Raw genomic sequence first — 19,199 nt, 5'->3', positions numbered from 1 at the left:
GATCTGTGTCCAACAAGGTACCAAACCATTGCTTTTTGTGTGAATTTCAAGACACATGATGAGAGACTTTTGGTTGACTAGGAGGCTGTGGAGGCTAGTTGGTTTTATTGGATGACATGTAAAGGTGTGTGTGCAAGCATGCAAATAGTATCCCATAACACTCAATTTACATTTATACATTTTTCCATTTTATTTATACAACGTACCAGTTGAGTGTCCGGGGCCTTACTCAAGGGAGCAGCAGCAGTGGGTTTACAGCACACAACCTTCTGATCAATAGTCCAACATCCTAACCAGTGAGTTAGAACTGTCACCGTCAATACCTGGTCTTCTTTTGACTTCCCTTTATTCTCAACCTCATAATGTTGTCGAAATGTCAAAAAAACTATTCAGCCTCAGGCGTGAGCTGGATTTAGGAGGCCATGTCCCTGGGCTCTTGCAGGAACTTTGCTGCTTGTTGAGGTCATGTTGTTGGCCTCTGGAGGGTGCTTTGTAGTAGAGACTGCTCTGTAGTAGAAACTGCTCTGTAGTAGAGACTGCTCTGTGTACATGTGTATATTCAGATTAGCATGTTGATAAACAGCAGCATGATGCTACATTGCCAGTATTCCCTCTGGTGTTATGCCAATGCCCCTGACTATCTTATTGGGGAGATATCTTACATTCCCCATGATGTTCAACAGAAGAACACGTGATGTCTGTGACTTATATTGACTCATTTATTTATGCAATTTATTTCTTACATTAGCAGCATATTACAGTATTTGTCAAAAGTCAACAAAAATCTCTTAATTTATTTGATCACAGTATTATGTAAAAATATTTTCATCTTTTAGAGAGTCATCCTGGTTCTATGTTTTTCAGATTATTTCTCTGATTATTAAGAAGGTTCAAAAACACCATTCAACCCATGATATAAACAGTTGTGGAGGTGTTCCATGCATCCATTATATCTCCTTTCACATTTCCTCTTTATACTATAAGAGTCTATTTTGTAATGTTTCCCATGCCCCAATTAACCTGCATTACTTTTGTCTGCTCTCCGATTGTTGTTTGCTGCTTATTTCTTTGCCTGAGGAGACATAGAAGGCCTGACATAGAAACTGGTCTAGAGCAATGTTTGTGTCCAGTGCAGGCCTAGATTTTTACTCGTATTCTTCAACATGCCTAGGGGCTATACTCTTTAAGTCTCTCTTCCCTTAACCTCTCTGACTAAAAGGTTCCCTATACTGAAAAATATGTCAGGGAGATTTACATAGAAATCTTGTTCAATTTCTAAAACACTAATCTGTACATGTGAAAAATAGTTCTGTGTTGAGAAATTGTACCTTAGGTACCAAATTGATTCAAAGCTATTGACAATCGTAATATTTATTACTAGGTGTGTGTGTGTGTGTGTGTGTGTGTGTGTGTGTGTGTGTGTGTGTGTGTGTGTGTCTCTGTGTGTGTGTGTGTTTTATGGTATATTCATAATTTGAATGTTTTTCTTTGCCTGTTTCAAAAAGAGAATTTATTAAATCCCTGACCAATAGCTAGTAATACTATAAAAGCTACCACAATTCTGTGCTGTAATTACAGCAAATATCTGACCTTCAGTTTTTAAATAATAAAATAAAAACATATGACCAATAATCTATTATACCATCTTGCAATAAGCATTAATACCATATTTTTAACAGCAAATGTTGTCAGCCATGGCTCCCATTAAAAAATATAATTAATTTATGTTTAACATAAATGTAAGGATTTATTTAGTTTATGATTTAAAATAGTGTAGCATACAAATAGTTAAGATTTCATTAACATCTGTAAACATCTTTACACGATTACATCACTTATGCAATTACCCCTTGATATCGAGTATTTCTTCTCCAACAGAAGTCTGAATTTCACTTAACCAATATATATATATCAGTCCCCCTATGACGACTGGCTGGTATTATTGTGCCTATTGGCAGCACTGAGATGCAAGCTTAAGAGTTTACAATAAACAAGTCTGCCTTTTAAGCCTTTATTCAAACGCATTGTGTCTTTTCCAACAAACTTAAATGTATGTAATGAATGTAATGTGCCACTTTAGACATGAAGTCTAATCGTTTATGGTCCTGATAATGTTACGTAACCGCGAGTGGATGCGCCAAAGCGCAAGGATGCGCCAAAGCGCGACTCGTGCTACATGTGAGTCATACCACAGTTGTAAATGAAAGCTTTCCCTAACGGACATAAAAGATGTGGTGCAGATCGGAGTTTGTCTCTGGACAGTGAAAGATGGCGGAGAGATCAGAGTTGGTGAAGGCGCACAGCAGAAGCGGCGCACAGCAGCACAAAGCCAGAGAGACGCTGCGCCTCACCGTCATCTTCTTAGACGACAGCGAGCACGTTTTCGAGGTCGAGGTAAAACATTATGCCACATATTACTATTTGGTGTTTTGGTATTGTCCTATCAAACATTATTTCTTTATGTGTCATTCTTATGTATATGTCAGTCAAAACAAATTACACTACAATTTGCTGGTTTAATTGATTATTTTTGATTGCGCCCCCCCCCTTACTGTTATTTAATTTTCAGTTGTAAAAGTGTGTGCCTTTGTCATATTAAATGCCTCCACTTTCTTTGAACTGCTTTTGGATCATCCCAGTTTTAATATTCTCACCATTCTATCATTTGTTGAAACTTCTGCCAGATGTCATACACTGCCTCTTTAGATCAGGACAGGGAAGCAAAAGTTTTGGTAAAATTGCCTTTTTTTTCTTTTTCTTAAATCACTCTTGTACCACACTTGTAATTAGTATTCATAAATCAGTTTCATTTGTAAAATAAAGATGTACATTTAGATTTTTTACCCTTGCACTGAAGTCTAGCCAAGCAGAACAGGAAAAAAAACACAGAAATTAGCTTAAGGTTGAACAGTGTACTGCGTTATAATACTGTAATACAGAGTGTGTTTGCTGTGTGTGGTGCTTCGGGTTATGTTTTGCATTATACACATATGGAGAGAGAGCGACATGACACTGAAAAAGGAGACATTTCAGTCAGAGTGTCTGAGAGGAAAGATACATGAGTGTAGCCATTATGTATGTTGAAGATTAAGGTAAATATCCAGGCAATGAACACACATGGCCCAAATCTGAATTCCCTCTCAGCTCTTTTATTCCTCCTAAGGATGGAAGAATATATAATAAGTAGCATAGAAGCAGGAGAAAGAACATGACATATATATATATATATATTGGTTATTTACCCAGGCAAATCTCGAGCCAAAATTAAAATAAAGAAAAGATCACTACAACACCAAGCTTTCTCTTAACCTCAAATTCCATTCATAAGTGAAAAAACAAATCAATATATCAGATATGTTTGATATATCAAATATGTCAGATACATATTTGATCCCAACACTTTATATACATTTGTATGCAAAAGTTCTGCCATGCAACTAAACACAACTTCTGTAAACACAGCTGTGGCAATCAGTTACTTTATATTTTATAGATAAAAAATAACTTATCTATAAATGTCAATGCATAGTTTCTTTGATGAATGGTGTTAAATTTGGTGAAATAACTGTAACTTTGGCATGTGCAAATGTTTGGGCATCCTATTAAGTGTCCTTTAGCAGATATCACAGCTTGAAATGTTTTTTGTACCTAGCTCGAATCGAATAGATTTTTATTTTAGGCAATGTCTGCTCCTTGTAGAAAGATCTTTTTGCAGCTTTTTAAACTTACAATTCTTTAAGTAGCTCATACTGGATTCTAAGATACAGTATGTCCTGTTGTATAAACCTCAGTCATATTTTTTCAAGAATTTGCTGGAATACATTATTCTTCTTTCATTCTCTTAAGTTTAAATAGTATATGCACACACAATTAAATGTTATTGTCTCTTTAATGTAACAATTAAAGAGATAATTTTGAGAAAATATATATTTATTTTATTGCCACTTTAAATGACCTTCTTTACTTAAGTCTTTGTGGCTCCTTCTCAAACCTCCTGTGTCTCCATCGCTAATATGGCCTCTGACAAGATAATAGCAATGTTCTATCCATTTCTGTCACAGTAAATATAGAGTCAGGAAGGTCTCCCACTCTCCCAAACACACACACACACACACACACACACACACACACACACACACACACACACACACACACACACACACACACACACACACACACACACACACACACACACACACACACACACACACACACACACACACACACACACTACTGATCAGTTAAGTAACCTATATTTTAATGGTGCCTAAATGAGGGTTTAAGCGTCACACTTGCAGACGTGATGGTGTGTGGGAAGTCTTTACTGACTTGTTTTTTTGTATGAGAAAGTCCCATACAAAAGCCTTGCACAGATTTTACCAGAATTTTGTGAACAAAATCTGTACACCTGCTGGTTCATGAAGTTATCTAATCAGTCTATCTTGTGGCAGCAGTGCAGTATATAAAATCATGCAGAAACAGGTCAAAAGCTTTAGCTAATTTTCACATCAAAATGAAGAAAAAATGTGAACTATTCAAGGGCATCATTTCCGTGGGAGATAGGGGAGGTAACCACACCAGTATCAGAACTAGCAATAACAACCCCAAAATGTTTAATACCATGGTTACCTGAAACAGATGCACAAGTAATTTTGTTTGTTCACCCAAGTTGGATCATTCAGGTATCATCTTGCAGCACAATGCTTGATTACTGCTGTTGGACTGGACAGAGAGGGACAGTAAAAAATATCAAGTGCACTCAGAAGGATGCAGGATACCATGTTGTGATCTAACATGTTGTGATCTACACATATATTTTAGCTAGCTCGCTAATTCATTGCAAATTATCCATAAAGATCAAAACAAGTTAGCAAAAACAATTAAATTCCATTTGTGTATAGCACTTTCAACAGTTCACATTGTCTTTACATAAGTGTAGAAACACAATAAAAAAATAGAAGAGCTGTCTATATTATACAATTGCTCAAATATGTTTCTTTGCCTCTATGTTAAAGGCAGGGTCTCCGATTTTTGAGAAATGCTTCAGAAAACTGAGTCGGGCTGATAAGGGGCGTGTCGTGTCAATATGCGGCTGAGAGAGTGTTCAGTGCACATGTGTGACATTAGCAGAAAGCGGTTTTAACATTGACATGGAGGATAAAAACAAAGAAAGAAAGCGAAGAAAGACTTACGATAAGGCAAGAAGTAGGACGTGTTAATATAGGATCAGCTTTCCAGCGCTGGAGAGAACTGAAGGAGCAGGAAGTTGGCCACATATTCACAGGTTGGAGTTTCCCGAGTTAATAACTCCTGAGCTAAACGCTGTTACTACACAAATAACACCTCTTTTCTATCGTATTAATGTAGCGAGGCAGCTACAACCGCGTTTTGTGTAGTAACAGCGTTTAGCTCAGGAGTTGGGGAATTCAACTTTACTTAAGCCGCCGAGGCACTTTTTTCCTTCTCGATAGGTGAGTAACGTTGGTTTTGCTTTGTTACACAGAACTAATATATGCCTTTGTCCTTTACATGATTATGCTTGTGTGTCATTTTTTCTTGTTTGTTTATCTGCAATCGTATTGTTCTTCCCTTCAGCTATGATACACATTTCTTTCCATTATTTGCCTGGGTTGCGTATGTATGTGTGGGCGGAGCTATAAATACAGGGGTGGGACCCATTTGGGTTAGGGGCGTGTTTGTTTTGGTGATTTTATATGTCAACATTGGCTTTCAAACATCGGAGACCCTGCCTTTAAACTCTCACAATAAATTATGTGTATAAGTTTCAATCACCTCCAAAAATGCACTCTGTGGTATTTTTCAATGAAACAATTATTTGATCATTAATGCTTGTGGACAATAGGTACATTAGAGAGATGAGTGATTCATTATATATTTTAAACTGCTGATCTGGTATTTTCACACTAAACAGTGTCTTGCAGCTTTACAGTTCAACTTATTCATATACAGTAGCACATTTAACAGTGAACAGCTTTACAGGAGTAAAGAAACAAAGAAAACAATCTAAATATTTTAAAAAGAATTTTCACTTTACACTGAGGGTGCAAATATGGGTGGAAATACCATGTTCAGAGCATCAGAGGACAATTCCCACATTGGTTTAAGGTCTATAAAGGATATAGTATCTAACTGAATGACTCTTGAGCTTGCACTGTTGTACACCAACCAACAAAGTTTGATGTTTTGTGCATTCTGATATGATTTTCTGTTCACTATGGTTGTAAAAAGTGATCATATTACTTATATTACTATATCCTTTTCAGACCTTAAGGTACATATCTGGGAAGTTTCCTTTGACCTGTCAGTCACTCCTTTCAGTCAAGAACAGGAAATATGAGACCATCGTGGACATCAACTCACCCACAATGAAGGCTGAAGATTAGAAAAAAAAAATCCTGTTTTTTCCAGTCTTGAACCTTCATTGTCAGCAGTGTAATTGTCCTTCAGCAGTTTAAATGGCAATGGCTGTTAACATTTTATTTTTAATTGTTTTAACAAAATTGACATTCATTTAAAGATGTCCCCAAATGTTTTCTTGCAATGGATCTGGCCGTGTTCTTATCGTGACTTATCTAGATTAAGTCAAGCGAAATAATACAAACTAACCCTCAGATGTTCACACCACTAATCAAATATAAACTGGTGATTTGTGAATGGACAAATTGCAAAACTTTATGCAGACAAATTGTAAAGACTTCAAAATAATGCACTTTAATCCATATCACAGCCCCCTGATGGGCATTTGTTTGTATAATAACATATAATCTCATTTATGATTCTTCACGTACCATGTTTACATCCAGGTGACATAAAAGCCTGAATAAATGAATGGACAAATCTAATTAGCACTTATGTTATGGGGCATTTTGCTGGTAGATCAGCACATCTAGAGAGCTCAAAACACCTATACAGCCTTTTCAGATATGGCTGACTGGCTTTAAGTCTGTTTTTACTTTTTGTTGTTACCATGCAGAGTTCTCACCCCACAGTTTTAATCAGAAGTGGCAAAAGTACACACATCCTTTACTCAAGTAGAAGTACAGATACTCATTTTTTAAAAGACTCCAGTAAAAGAAGAAGTAGTGACTACACTCTTTTACTCAAGTTAAAGTAAAGAAGTATGGGCTCTGACATGTACTTAAGTAAAAAGTCGCCGTTACTACTACCTGTTTAGTGTCATGCTGGTAACTGGACGTCATGGTTCATATATATATATATATATATATATATATCTATATATAAATATATATATATATATATATATATATATATATATATATATATATATATGTGTGTGTGTGTGTGTGTGTGTGTGTATGTTTATGTATATGTATATATAATTTTGGAGTGTGCTGATGGATATTTGTGTTCATCAGCCACAAGAGTGTTAGGAAAGGCAGGCACTGATGTAGGTGAGGTAGGGTGGAGTCAGCGTTCAAGGTGTTCAGTAGGGATGAGATCAGAAAACAACCACATATAGCAGGAAAGGTCAGGTGACCCAATACTTTTGGAAATATAATGTCTACCAAGTGTATCACCAAGGCCATATACCAAACTGTAGGGAGATTCCAGCTCTGTCCTTGAAAACAACTCAAAATTATTGTGATGTTTTACAAATGACAAAATTAATGTTAATTGAATTAAGCACTTCGTGTTTTTTGGGTTGACACCAGGGGCGGGTCTAGGATTTCATCTTTAGGGGGGTTTTAGCCCTCAGTGAGAAATTAAAACTAGAAGAGTTCTATATTATATATTATATGACAACTCTGGTAATAAGAATAGTTACATTTCACTGCTTTTGGTTGCCGTCTTTGCGTCTTTAATTCCGCCGATTAACGTTATATAAATGCCTCCAGCTCTGTCTGCGCGTGCATGCTGCGCGTACCTGTGCTTTTCTGTTCAAATAAAGCAGACAGCTGAAGACGCACTTTTGAAAGACTACAACACACTCGTGTAAAAGCAAAGTAAAAAAAATCGCTCATGGATCAAACTGATAAATAATTTTCTTTCCCATCGACGACATGTCCTGCATTTTAACGTAATTTTTATTGTTTATTTATGAAAGTAAAAATGATCCTTATAGTTTTAGGGTGGCTGAGATTACAGACAGGGGGCTGAAGCCACCCTAAAAAAGGGCTAGAACCGCCCCTGGTTGACACAATTCGCAACGCATTCGCCAGGAATCCTTTTTGACGCCGATTGTTTCAAACATCTCCCTCATATATGGCTATGGGTGTTCAGGAATGTCCTCGTTATTAGTTATTTTAACATCGGTGACTCCCTCTGAATTAACATTCGCCATTCCTTTTGTAGGCGTGCTGCTCATTGTTAGCTCCAATATCCTTAGTCTATGTCTGATAGCCAGTAAATAATACAGTACACCAGTCACATGGGGAAAAAGCCGCACAATGATAGGATGATAGGCTGGAAACAGCGCTCAATGAGAAGAAATAATACTAAAAGTAACGAGTCCGTTTTGAAAATGTAAGAAGTAAAAAGTACAGATATTTGTGTAAAAATGTAATGAGTAAAAGTCAAAAGTTGTCCGAAAAATAAATAGTGGAGTAAAGTACTGACACCAGAAAAATGTAAGTACAGTAACGAAGTATTTTTACTTCCCACCTCTGGTTTTAATACCATAGATACTTTAGAGAGAGGTGTCACTGCAGACTACAATGTTCTGGCCTTTATTTGATGATCATACATTTCTGTTCTCATGGGAGGGCACTGTTCCCAGGATGACAATGCTTTCATCAACAGGGCATGCACCATAAGGTGCACCGGATTATAAGGCGCAGTCTCAATTACGGGGTCTATTTCTGTACTTAACCCATACATAAGGCGCACCGTATTATAAGGCGCACCGTATTATAAGGCGCACCGTATTATAAGGCGCACCGTATTATAAGGCGCATGCTAAAACATACGGGCTACAAAAAAGGTAACAGAAGATTAATCAATCTTCTCCCACAAATCCATCAAAGTCTTTATCTACCGTGTTTTCTTAACTTGGCGCAGTACATTTTCTTGCTTCCTCCACTTCCGAACTATAGATTCATTGATGTTGAATTCTTTCGCAGCTCTGTTCCCATTTACAACCGTGTAACTGATAGCCTGTAGTTTGAATTGTGCCTCGTAAGCATGTCTCTTCATGGTGCCATTTTTGGGGGATACCTACCGGAGGCGTGGCGGAGGTAAGCGTACGTACTGTACGTATTACGTAATGTCCTCTGATTGGTTTATCGCTGCCAGCGTACGTAGTGTATGTATGTCAGTGGGAAATGGTCCGACAGTCAATCTAGCGGAGCGCTTACCAAAGTTTACCAAACATTTTTACAGATTTTTGGAACTCAGTGCACACATAAGGCGCACGGCCGATTTTGGAGAACATTTAAGGCTTTTAGGTGCGCCTTATAGTGCGGAAAATACTGTATCATGGGAATCATGATTCATAATATGGCCTCACATTCAACAGATTTTAATATATTTGAGAGATTTTGGATGTTCATTATCTCGACCCATTGTTAATACAAAACATAGATCTAAATATTACTGGCTTTTGTGTGCTATGTGTTACTATAAACATTCTCTTTTCTTTCATGATTGTACAGCCAAAAATCCTGGGTTGTGACTTTTTCAACAAAGTGTGTGGTCACCTGAAGCTCCTGGAGAAGGAGTACTTTGGCCTGGAGTTCCGCCACCATAATGGCAGCTATGTGAGTCATGTATTTATCTTGTACTAATTTTCAGCCTCAATATAACTAGCACAGAGCTATCTATTTGCATACATATATGTAAGATGGTACTTATCAATGTGGTATTCTGCATTGATGCTTGTATTGAAGTAGAATATAGATACAAAAATGTTTCTGTATTTCAACTGTATCTTATGGAAATGGCAAACATATGATTAGAATATTAGGAAAAATGTTGAATCTGATAAATCTTTATATTTTAGGTGTGGCTTGAACTTTTGAAGCCATTGGCAAAACAAATCAAAAGTGAGTATGTGGTATAGTTTGTGTGTATGTAGGCTCACACACCTACAATGTAAATAAAGAATTACATATTGCCCACACTTATATTTTTCCTTGTTAGACACCAGTGAGCTTGCATTCCGTTTTATTGTGAAGTTCTTCCCACCTGACCCAGGTCAACTGCAAAAAAACTTGACCAGGTAAAGAATACAAACTATCTTAATGCATTTTTTAAAGAACAAGAAATTGCATGTTGTTACAGATTTTATGTACTGCAGAGGTGTAAAATTCTAACACTGTGTTGCAACACCATCTGCCAGTTCCCATCCGGGCCACCAGGGGGAACCCTCAACAGAATATTGAATGATATTTAGACAGTTTAAATATTTTTCTGTTGATACCCGATTTAACTCTCTAGTTGATTACCAGGTATGTTCAAGCACAGGAAAATCCACAATCTTTGCTGGATCCTAGTCCACCAGGACTGGAGTTGTGCAACTCTCATATACAATATTTGGTTCATGTCTATGTATGGATGATATGTTTGTCTTTCAAATCGTAGACATATTTTTAACTCCCTGTCATGACATGTAAGAAATAAATTGACAAAAAACATCCTCATCTGACTGACTACACGTAATGTCATTATAAAAATTATATATAAGTCGCTATACCAAAGGGTGGCAGGAACCTTTTGAATTTGAATGACTGCCTCCTGTGTTCCTCCATCAGAGAGCAGGCTGTTAATGATATGTGTGTCATACACATCTCAATGCTTGGTTTAATCACAGAATAATAATAATAATAATAATAATAATAATTCCATGTCCGGTCGATCTACGTTCCTACCCTCACCTATGGTCATGAGCTTTGGGTCATGACCGAAAGGACAAGATCCCGGATACAGGCGGCTGAAATGAGTTTCCTCCGCAGGGTGGCTGGGCGCTCCCTTAGAGATAGGGTGAGGAGCTCGGTCACTTGCGAGGAGCTCAGAGTAGAGCCGCTGCTCCTCCACATAGAGAGGAGTCAGCTGAGGTGGCTCAGGCATCTGTTTCGGATGCCTCCTGGACGCCTCCCTGGGGAGGTGTTCCGGGCATGTCCATTCGGGAGGAGGCCCCCGGGAAGACCTAGAACATGCTGGAGGGACTATGTCTCTCGGCTGGCCTGGGAACGCCTCGGTATTCCCCCGGAAGAGCTGGAGGAAGTGTCTGGGGAGAGGGAAGTCTGGGCATCCCTGCTTAGACTGCTGCCCCCGCAACCCGGCCCCGGTTAAGCGGTAGAAGATGGATGGATGGATGGATGGATGGATGGATAATAATAATAATAATATTAATAATAATAATAATAAATTTTATTTATAGGAGCCTTTCAAGTCACTCAAGGTCACCATACAAATTCAAACAAAAAAAAATCTAAATAAATAACAGTATAAAACAATATTAAGAAGAAAAACATTTATCTAACATTAAAAATAAAGCAGAGTCAAGTGCAGCCTAAGATCATGTTCGATAAGTGTTCTGAACAAATAGGTTTTGATTCAAGTTTTGAATGTGGTTACTGAGTCTGTGTTACGGAAGTATTCGAGAGAGCGGAGCAATGTGACGAAAGGAGGCAGGAGGTGTAATAAGTTATACTTATTGTTGTAATAAGTTTTGCAACAAGAATACTGTATGAAGGGCTTTAAAGGTGAGAAGAATTTTATAATTAATATGGTGTTTAACAGGGAGCCAGTTGAGTTGTTGTAGGGAGGGAGTAATATGATGCATAAGGGGAGTTTGTGTTATTATACAGGCTGCAGCGTTCTGAATAAGTTAAAGCTTTTGAAGAAAAGGCAATCCAGATAAAACTTACTGTAATCGATGCAGGAGGTGACCATGTCACTAACACAGAAGCAAATAGTTCAAAATAAATAGTCAAAGTCCACTTTATTTTCTTTCCTTCTCCTCACAGTGTGAGTAATGGATTATGTGATGTTTCCCCATGACACAGTGCTACATAAAACAGCAGCAGTGCAAACAATCAGACCAGAGACTACTGTACACATCATACAGCATACACTACAAGACTATACATAATAATCAATGTATTGTTTTATGTGAATGAAAAAAAAACAAGGATGGTTTTCACAACAATGTCTCAACAAAGACTCAGGTCTACATAATCCAGACAAAAAAGGTTTGCAGAAATATACTTAAATATGTGTTTTATGGACACGTCTCAACAGCTGAAAAAGTTTGTTTCACTACTAAAATAATGTTTAAACTTGATTTTCCCAAAAAATGCAAGCATATACATGCACATTGCTTACATCTTATTGTTGTAGAACTTATAATAAAATATAGTGTAATAAGAGTTTTGCCATTAATAAGCTATAGGTAAATTAAAAACAAATGTTCTTGGCATTTCCCGCCTCCGCCTTGTGTGTGTGGAGTTTGCATGTTCTCCCCGTGCCTCGGGGGTTTCCTCCGGGTACTCCGGTTTCCTCCTCTGGTCCAAAGACATGCATGGTAGGTTGATTGGCATCTCTGGAAAATTGTCCGTAGTGTGTGATTACGTGAGTGAATGAGAGTGTGTGTGTGCCCTGCGATGGTTTGGCACTCCGTCCAGGGTGTATCCTGCCTCGATGCCCGATGACGCCTGAGATAGGCACAGGCTCCCCGTGACCCAAGAAGTGAATGAATGACTGTTCTTGGCATGTCTTGGTATTCCAAGCATGCACCTTTTGATCAAATTAGGCATGGAAAAAAGTTTACTAGAGCACTGCCTCACAATACCAGGTAGAGCTTAATAGGTCAGTAGTAGAATTTTAAAATCAATGCAAAATTTGACTGGGAGCTAGTGCAGTGTGGATAAGTGTGATGTGCTTGTACTAAGTCAGGATTATTATAGTATTACATATTATTATTGTATAAATAGTAGTCTGCAGACTGTAAGGAATCAGGAATCTATTCATTCTTGTTTTCAGATATCTATTTGCCCTGCAAATAAAACAAGATTTGTCCAATGGAAGCCTCACTTGTAATGACAACAGTGCAGCACTGCTGGTTTCTCATATATTACAGGGTAAGTTATTTTCTCTCACGGGCTACTTGGCTAACAATGATTTCCTCTTTACATTACATACTTCATGTTTTGGGCTTTATATGATACTGTGGGGCATAATAAAGTCAGCCACTGAAACTGGGTGGAAAACACAAATGGGATTTCAGTTCATTACAAATATGCTCAGTAGGTTTGACATCAGGGGATCTGTGCAGGTTATGGACCTTGCTTTGTGCATAGGTGCATTGTCCTACAAGTCAAGTGAAGAGAAATTGTAATACCACGGCATAAAATAACATCCCGCTATAATATTGTGTGCTTCCAACTTTGTGACAACTGTTTGGGAAGTGCCCAAACTCTGATGGTTAGTTGTCCACACACCTTTGCCCATATAGTCTACCTTGGACTTTATGCAAAATTCAATGAACATTCAAAAGATGTACAAATTGTATTTGTGAGCAGTTACTAAGTACTGACAGGAGAGTGTCTAAACCACAATGGTCACAATTTTGTACTTTTATTGCTTATTTCATTTCAGTTTAAAAATATGAGTGTCCTAATACATACATCATAGTGGAATGACAATCTTTTGTTACAAAGCAAAATGTAAGTGCAGGTCATTATAAAATTTTCAAACATTTACTTAATTTTTTTGCCTCTGTTTTTGCAGCAGAACTTGGGAATTATGATGAAGAGTTGGATGCACACCACCTAGAGAATAAGCAATATGTGCCAAACCAGGAGTACCTGGACCACAAGATTATTCGATTTCATAAGAAACATCGGTGCAAATCATCACACGCAGTACAGACCATTCGTATACAGTACATGTTCACATGTGATTGCATGTAACAATGCAGACACTTTGACTCAATTAAAAGACACAGAATGAGAACACATAGTCACATAAAAGCAGCCTGTTGCAAACACAAAACACGTGCAAATCGGCTGATCTATACTAGGTTGTTACAAGCTTGTTTTTCTAAGTCTGTTACATTTTGCAGGCTGGGTAGTGGTCTTGCCTGCCACTGACTTTATAAATGTGGACCAAATGTACTTGTGCTCTCTTCCACACTTAATGTCTTCTAGGTTCAAATTTCTAGCTTAAAATTTCTAGAATTTTTTTCCCATAAGTTTTGGGTGTAACACAAATTAAACTTTGTGTTGAATTACAAAGATGGAACTGTCAAAGGAGACCAACAATATTTAAAGTTAATCTCAAATCAATTGTATCTGCATTGTGCAATTAACAATAGACACCAGCTTTACTACATCAATTTAAAAAGGTATCAACAAAAGCAGACACAGCTGTGAAAAAATCCTTCAAATGTTGCATAGATAAAATAAATAATTGTACAGAAACAAATATACTTATCATTTAAATTCTTAATTCTTTTTGAAAAGAGGTCACACTCCAGGCCTTTCAGACATGCATTTGCTGGAGGTTGCCCGGAAATTGGATATGTATGGCATTCGACCACATCCTGCCCATGATGGAGAAGGCATGAGGATCAACCTTGCTGTTACCCACATGGGTGTACTGGTATTTCAGGTAACAGGCATAAATCAAATCGGTACACAACCCTAATATAGATTAATTTCCATGTAACTTCAGTTGTTTTTAATACTAAACATGACTCGTCCTTCTTTCAAGGCTAACACGAAAATCAACACCTTCAGCTGGGCCAAAATTCGCAAATTGAGTTTCAAGAGGAGGAATTTCCTTATCAAACTACACACAGATGCTGGGGTAGGCTTCAAAATATTCTGCATATATTCTTCTCCCTAGAACTGGTATAACTCAGTCAGGTCCAGTTACTATTGAGTTTTTAATTCAGTTCAGCCTCGGTGCGCCTGATGGCGTAGTCCTTGAAAATAAGGATGTATTCAAGGCCCCAGGCTAACTTTGGTAGTGGCCCGACAAGATCCATGCTTAGTCGTTCAATGTGGATGCCGATGATGGAGAGCGGTATTAAATGAGCAGGAGCCAGTTTCGGTGGCATGGTGCACTGACATTGTGCACAATGCTAGCAGAAGGCCTCGATTTTGGCTTCCATACCAGGCCAAAGAAAGAGGTTCTTTAATTCTTGGAGGGTGCACAAAAGAATAGGAGCCCCCCTTATGAGGAAATATGATGCTGGCAGGGGCTGTTGAGGATCTGTGTTGACCGCCTCAATCTGGCACACATGGTCCAGAAGTGTTTGAGCCGTTCGTCTTCCTTCTGCACTCTCCCAAATCCCCTCTCAAGGTTGACCTGCTGAAACACAGAAGACACAGAAGGAGAGGGGAGGGGGATTAAATAATTAAATAAATATTTTTAACTGATCATTAAAGGTCTTAAAATCAAGAAAGTCTTTCTCTGTTTGTGAATGTTTTCAATGTTAAATTTTGGTTTTGAAAACCAAAATAAAAAAAAATACTATTTTAATGCATGCATCTGTCTGTGTGTAACAGCCTTCACGGAGGGACATGGTTGAGTTCACCATGGCAAGCAGAGATATTTGTAAAACATTCTGGAAGTTGTGTGTGGAGTATCATGCCTTCTTCCGACTAGCTGAGGAGCCCAAGCCATATCAAAAGTCATTGTTTTCCAGCAAGGGATCCAGCTTCAGATACAGGTACAGACAGAGACAGTGGCAAAAACAAGTGAGAACACATTTGACCTGGCCATTACAGAAAGGCACGTTTCAGGATTATGTGTCATGTTTTATTTTTTAGTGGCAGGACACAAAAGCAGCTACTTGAGTGTGTTGGCACTGGGGAGTACAAGCATGTAGTATTTGAGAGGTAAGAAATGTAGTTTAGTTTGACAAATCCAATGTTTGGTAAAATAATAAAAGGTTTGCCTCAAAAATGTCTGTATGTTATTTAAAGGTCAAAGTGCAAGCTTGCCCATGAATCTCGGCAGTGCAAGTCATCTCCTGACTTGCTCACTGATGTGTCCAAACAGGTACAGATACCAGACACAAACAGGTACCAGAAATCAGATCATTTTTTTGTATATATCTGTATACCTAAAAGATGTTTGTGTGTGTGTGTGTGTGTTTGTGTGTGTGTGTGTGTGTGTGTGTGTGTGTGTGTGTGTGTGTTTCTGCAGCTTTACGAGCAAGCCTATCAATTTCCCCATGCTGATATTTCAAAGCATGGAACCCATATATTTGCTGAGGGGCTTAACCGGTCCTATCCCTTGTCAGGGCTGCTGCCCAAATCAAACAGGATTACCTCTTCAAAACAGCGCTCCATGTCCACATCAGGGGCAGAGCGGCAAGGCAGAAGCTTTCAAAGGCCTGGGGCAAGAAGACATCAGTCCCCCAGCTCTCAGCACTTGGTCCTTCTCTATCCCAACAGCCCCCATCTGCAATTTCACCCAGTGCTGCCAACTTTTCCTCTGGCAACATACCCTTTTTTACTCCAAGACCCAACATCATCTTCCTTAGACCGCCTCACACAAGCTCACCAGAGTTTTAAACCTATGAAGAATTTGCCAAGGCAAACAGGCCACTCCTTTTCACCTACTTCTTCTTTGTCACCACCACGAAGGCAGCAGTGCCTAGAAAGGGTTCAGCTATCTGGAATTGGATTGGCTGGATCTAGGATGTGCCCCCAATCAGGAGGACCTCTGGGGGTGGGGTTACACCGAAGGCACAACATAGGAAAAATTGAAGCAGGGCACTACAGTGATGACTCTTCGTTCCAGAGTGCTTTACCTTGCCGAGCCTCGAGCCAACCAGATGTGAAGTTTCAGAGATCTGCTCTCGCTTCTTCAGCTGCTGCATATGCATCAGAATATCGGCCTCTGGGGTATTATCCCCACTTGTCACAACACCGTGTTCCAAATAGGCCAAACTACCTTCCACTAAGCCCTTCCCATTTGCCTGAAAGACCTACATCTTTATGTGTGCTCAGCACAGGCAGTTACAGTGATTCAGAATCTGAACTCTTTTATCCATGTTACTGCCCTGCTGTAGGGAAAATGGTACATTCTGGCCCACTAGCACGTATGCGTTTCTCATCTGGAAGCCTTCAACTTGATGAGGAAGAGGGAGAAGAGGGGGAAGAGGATGAAGTGTGCAACCAGAGTGATGGGGAAAACATCGCTTTTACCACTGTCAGTGTAATGAAACTATAGCATTATAACTGTGTATATAAGCACTTGTGTTAAGGCTTCAGAAAACAACATGGAAAATATTATCAGACTTACTAAGTTTCTTTAAAATATATGTAGTGACATTTGTGATACTTACATTGTGTTACATTTCTTTATGCAACTTATACATGTGATCAATGATACAAATTCTAAAATTATATATACACCTACTGGCAATTAGACACATGTTTAGTATTGAGTTTAGTCTGGCACATTCTTGCAGTTATTTAATCTGCCAGTCATGTGGCAACAGTGCAATGCAAAAAGTTATGGTTTGAAGCATCAGATAATGTTTACACCTGTTAGAAGTAGGTGAGGGTTCTCTATTCCAGTGAACACTCCAGATCTGCTTCTCTACAAAGTTTTCAGCCAAGACTTTGACACTGAGCCTCTGTCTGAATCCTGAACACTCATTTCAAGGCTATTCCATAACGATGAGACTTTAAGAGAAAGTTTCATGCCTGTTTATTTGGCAGGTACCCTTATCCAGAGCAACGTACAAAAGTGCTTTTAAGTCTCTGGCTCACTAGATTTCAGCCTAAAGCACTATTCGGACGGGACTAGTTTTACGTGGGGACGTGGAGTAATGCAATTTTACCTCAGGACGTCTGTAATATTAATTGGCCAATTCGCACAGGACAAGACATCTCAGTAAAACTAGCAGAAGTGGGAGGGGTAACTAGCTTTACACACCACAGTAACCTCCTTGTCGTCATGTGCGTATGACGTTGCTTTCTGTTATCACGTGCACAAACAGACAACATGGCGCCTCCATGCTTGAAAAACGTGCCAAATACTATTTTTAAACAGGAAATGACGGAATTTAACCGTACTACTTGCTACAGAAGGTCTATTTGGACGGGATTAGTATTACCTGCGGTAATTTTTCCAGACCTTTTTACAGAAGGTAAAAGTCGCCGTAATCATTACTGACATTGTCCGTAATGATTACCGAGATGGCGCATTCGGACTTAAATCACAGAGAAGCTCTGGTAATAATTACTTTACCCCCACGTCACCAGGTGAAACTAATCCCGTCCGAATAGGGCTCAAGTATACTAAAGTCTAAAAATCTATTAGGAGGCAATATTGAAGACAAACTTTTTAAAATAAACAAAACAGGAAAAAACAAACAGAAAGAAGTAAGTGCTAGTTAAATATTTCAGGAAACAATAGGTCTTCCCCCATTTGAAGGCAGGCAATGACTCAGATATTGAGACATCTTGTGGAAGTTCATTTCACCCCCTAGGTGCTGGAACAGAGAAGAGACTTGATGCTTATCTACCTTGTACCTTAATAATGGAACCAGTTAAGCAGTTCTAGAAGACCTGAGGAAGTGTGGTACAGTGCAGGGAGTGATAAGAGTTTTGTGGTGGTGTGTAGGAAGTTTGGAAGATAGAAAACAAGTCATGTAGCTGCATTTTATATAATTGGCGGGGGACAAATTCTGCTCAGAGGTAGATCTGCCATCAGAGAGTTGCAGTAGTCAAGCTTGAAATGAAAAGAGACTGAACAAGCAACAGAGCAGCCTGTGTGGACAAAAATAGCTGAATCCTTATAATGCTGTAAAGGAAAAAACAACATGAGTATGTCAAATTAGCAATTTGTGAGTAAACCGACAGATTATTCATGGTTACTCCTAGTTTTTCAGCAAAGACCAGAGGGGAAATCTGTGAGTTGTTCAGAGAGATTGCAAGATACTGATTTGAGGAGGAACATAAATTTTTAATCTATTATGCATAGATAGGTCAATATTTACATTTACAATCTAATCAAATAAACCCAGGGCCTGGGAAAGGCTGTTCCCAACAATATTTTTGAGTTTATTAAGGAGAATAACATGATCAATAGTGTTAAAAATGAAGGCAATGCCACAATGAAACAAAATGCTGATCAGTGACCAGTAGTAGGTCATGAAGCACTTTAACCAGTGCTGCCTCTGTGTTATAATGAGGCATAACTGCTTGCTACAAACAGTGTTGTTTTGTCAGTTCTAATCACTTGGCTGTTCT

The 19,199-nt window shown here is 38.6% G+C and overlaps 1 protein-coding gene across 2 annotated transcripts; it reads left to right on the top strand.

Annotated features, from left to right (window-relative positions):
* Positions 1–1,927: 1,927 nt before the first annotated feature.
* On the top strand, positions 1,928–17,790 carry LOC113648755 (FERM domain-containing protein 7). Of its 2 annotated transcripts, none has more exons than XM_047802717.1 (12): positions 1,928–2,394; positions 9,633–9,737; positions 9,980–10,022; positions 10,120–10,198; positions 12,964–13,061; positions 13,714–13,825; positions 14,445–14,592; positions 14,695–14,790; positions 15,495–15,658; positions 15,759–15,827; positions 15,915–15,990; positions 16,138–17,790. In XM_047802717.1, exons 1-12 carry the CDS (start codon positions 2,269–2,271, stop codon positions 17,167–17,169), a joined length of 2,148 nt encoding a protein of 715 aa, XP_047658673.1. In that variant the 5' UTR covers positions 1,928–2,268; the 3' UTR covers positions 17,170–17,790. The 2 variants fall into 2 exon arrangements, with proteins under 2 accessions (XP_047658673.1, XP_027011894.2); XM_027156093.2 differs by having other exon boundaries at positions 1,929–2,394; positions 13,711–13,825.
* Positions 17,791–19,199: the final 1,409 nt, after the last annotated feature.

This window comes from Tachysurus fulvidraco, chromosome 18 (assembly GCF_022655615.1).
Source record: "Tachysurus fulvidraco isolate hzauxx_2018 chromosome 18, HZAU_PFXX_2.0, whole genome shotgun sequence".
Taxonomy (NCBI): domain Eukaryota; kingdom Metazoa; phylum Chordata; class Actinopteri; order Siluriformes; family Bagridae; genus Tachysurus; species Tachysurus fulvidraco.
Note: the sequence above shows the minus strand (reverse complement) of the source record. Positions and strands in the feature narration are given on the sequence as shown.

Coding starts and splice junctions, on each gene's coding strand:
- LOC113648755 (XM_027156093.2), top strand. CDS start 2,269: ATGGCGGAGAGATCAGAGTTGGTGAAGGCGCACAGCAGAAGCGGCGCA. Junction 9,738..9,979: donor GCCACCATAATGGCAGCTAT/GTGAGTCATGTA, acceptor TTTATATTTTAG/GTGTGGCTTGAACTTTTGAA. Junction 14,791..15,494: donor AACTACACACAGATGCTGGG/GTAGGCTTCAAA, acceptor TGTGTGTAACAG/CCTTCACGGAGGGACATGGT.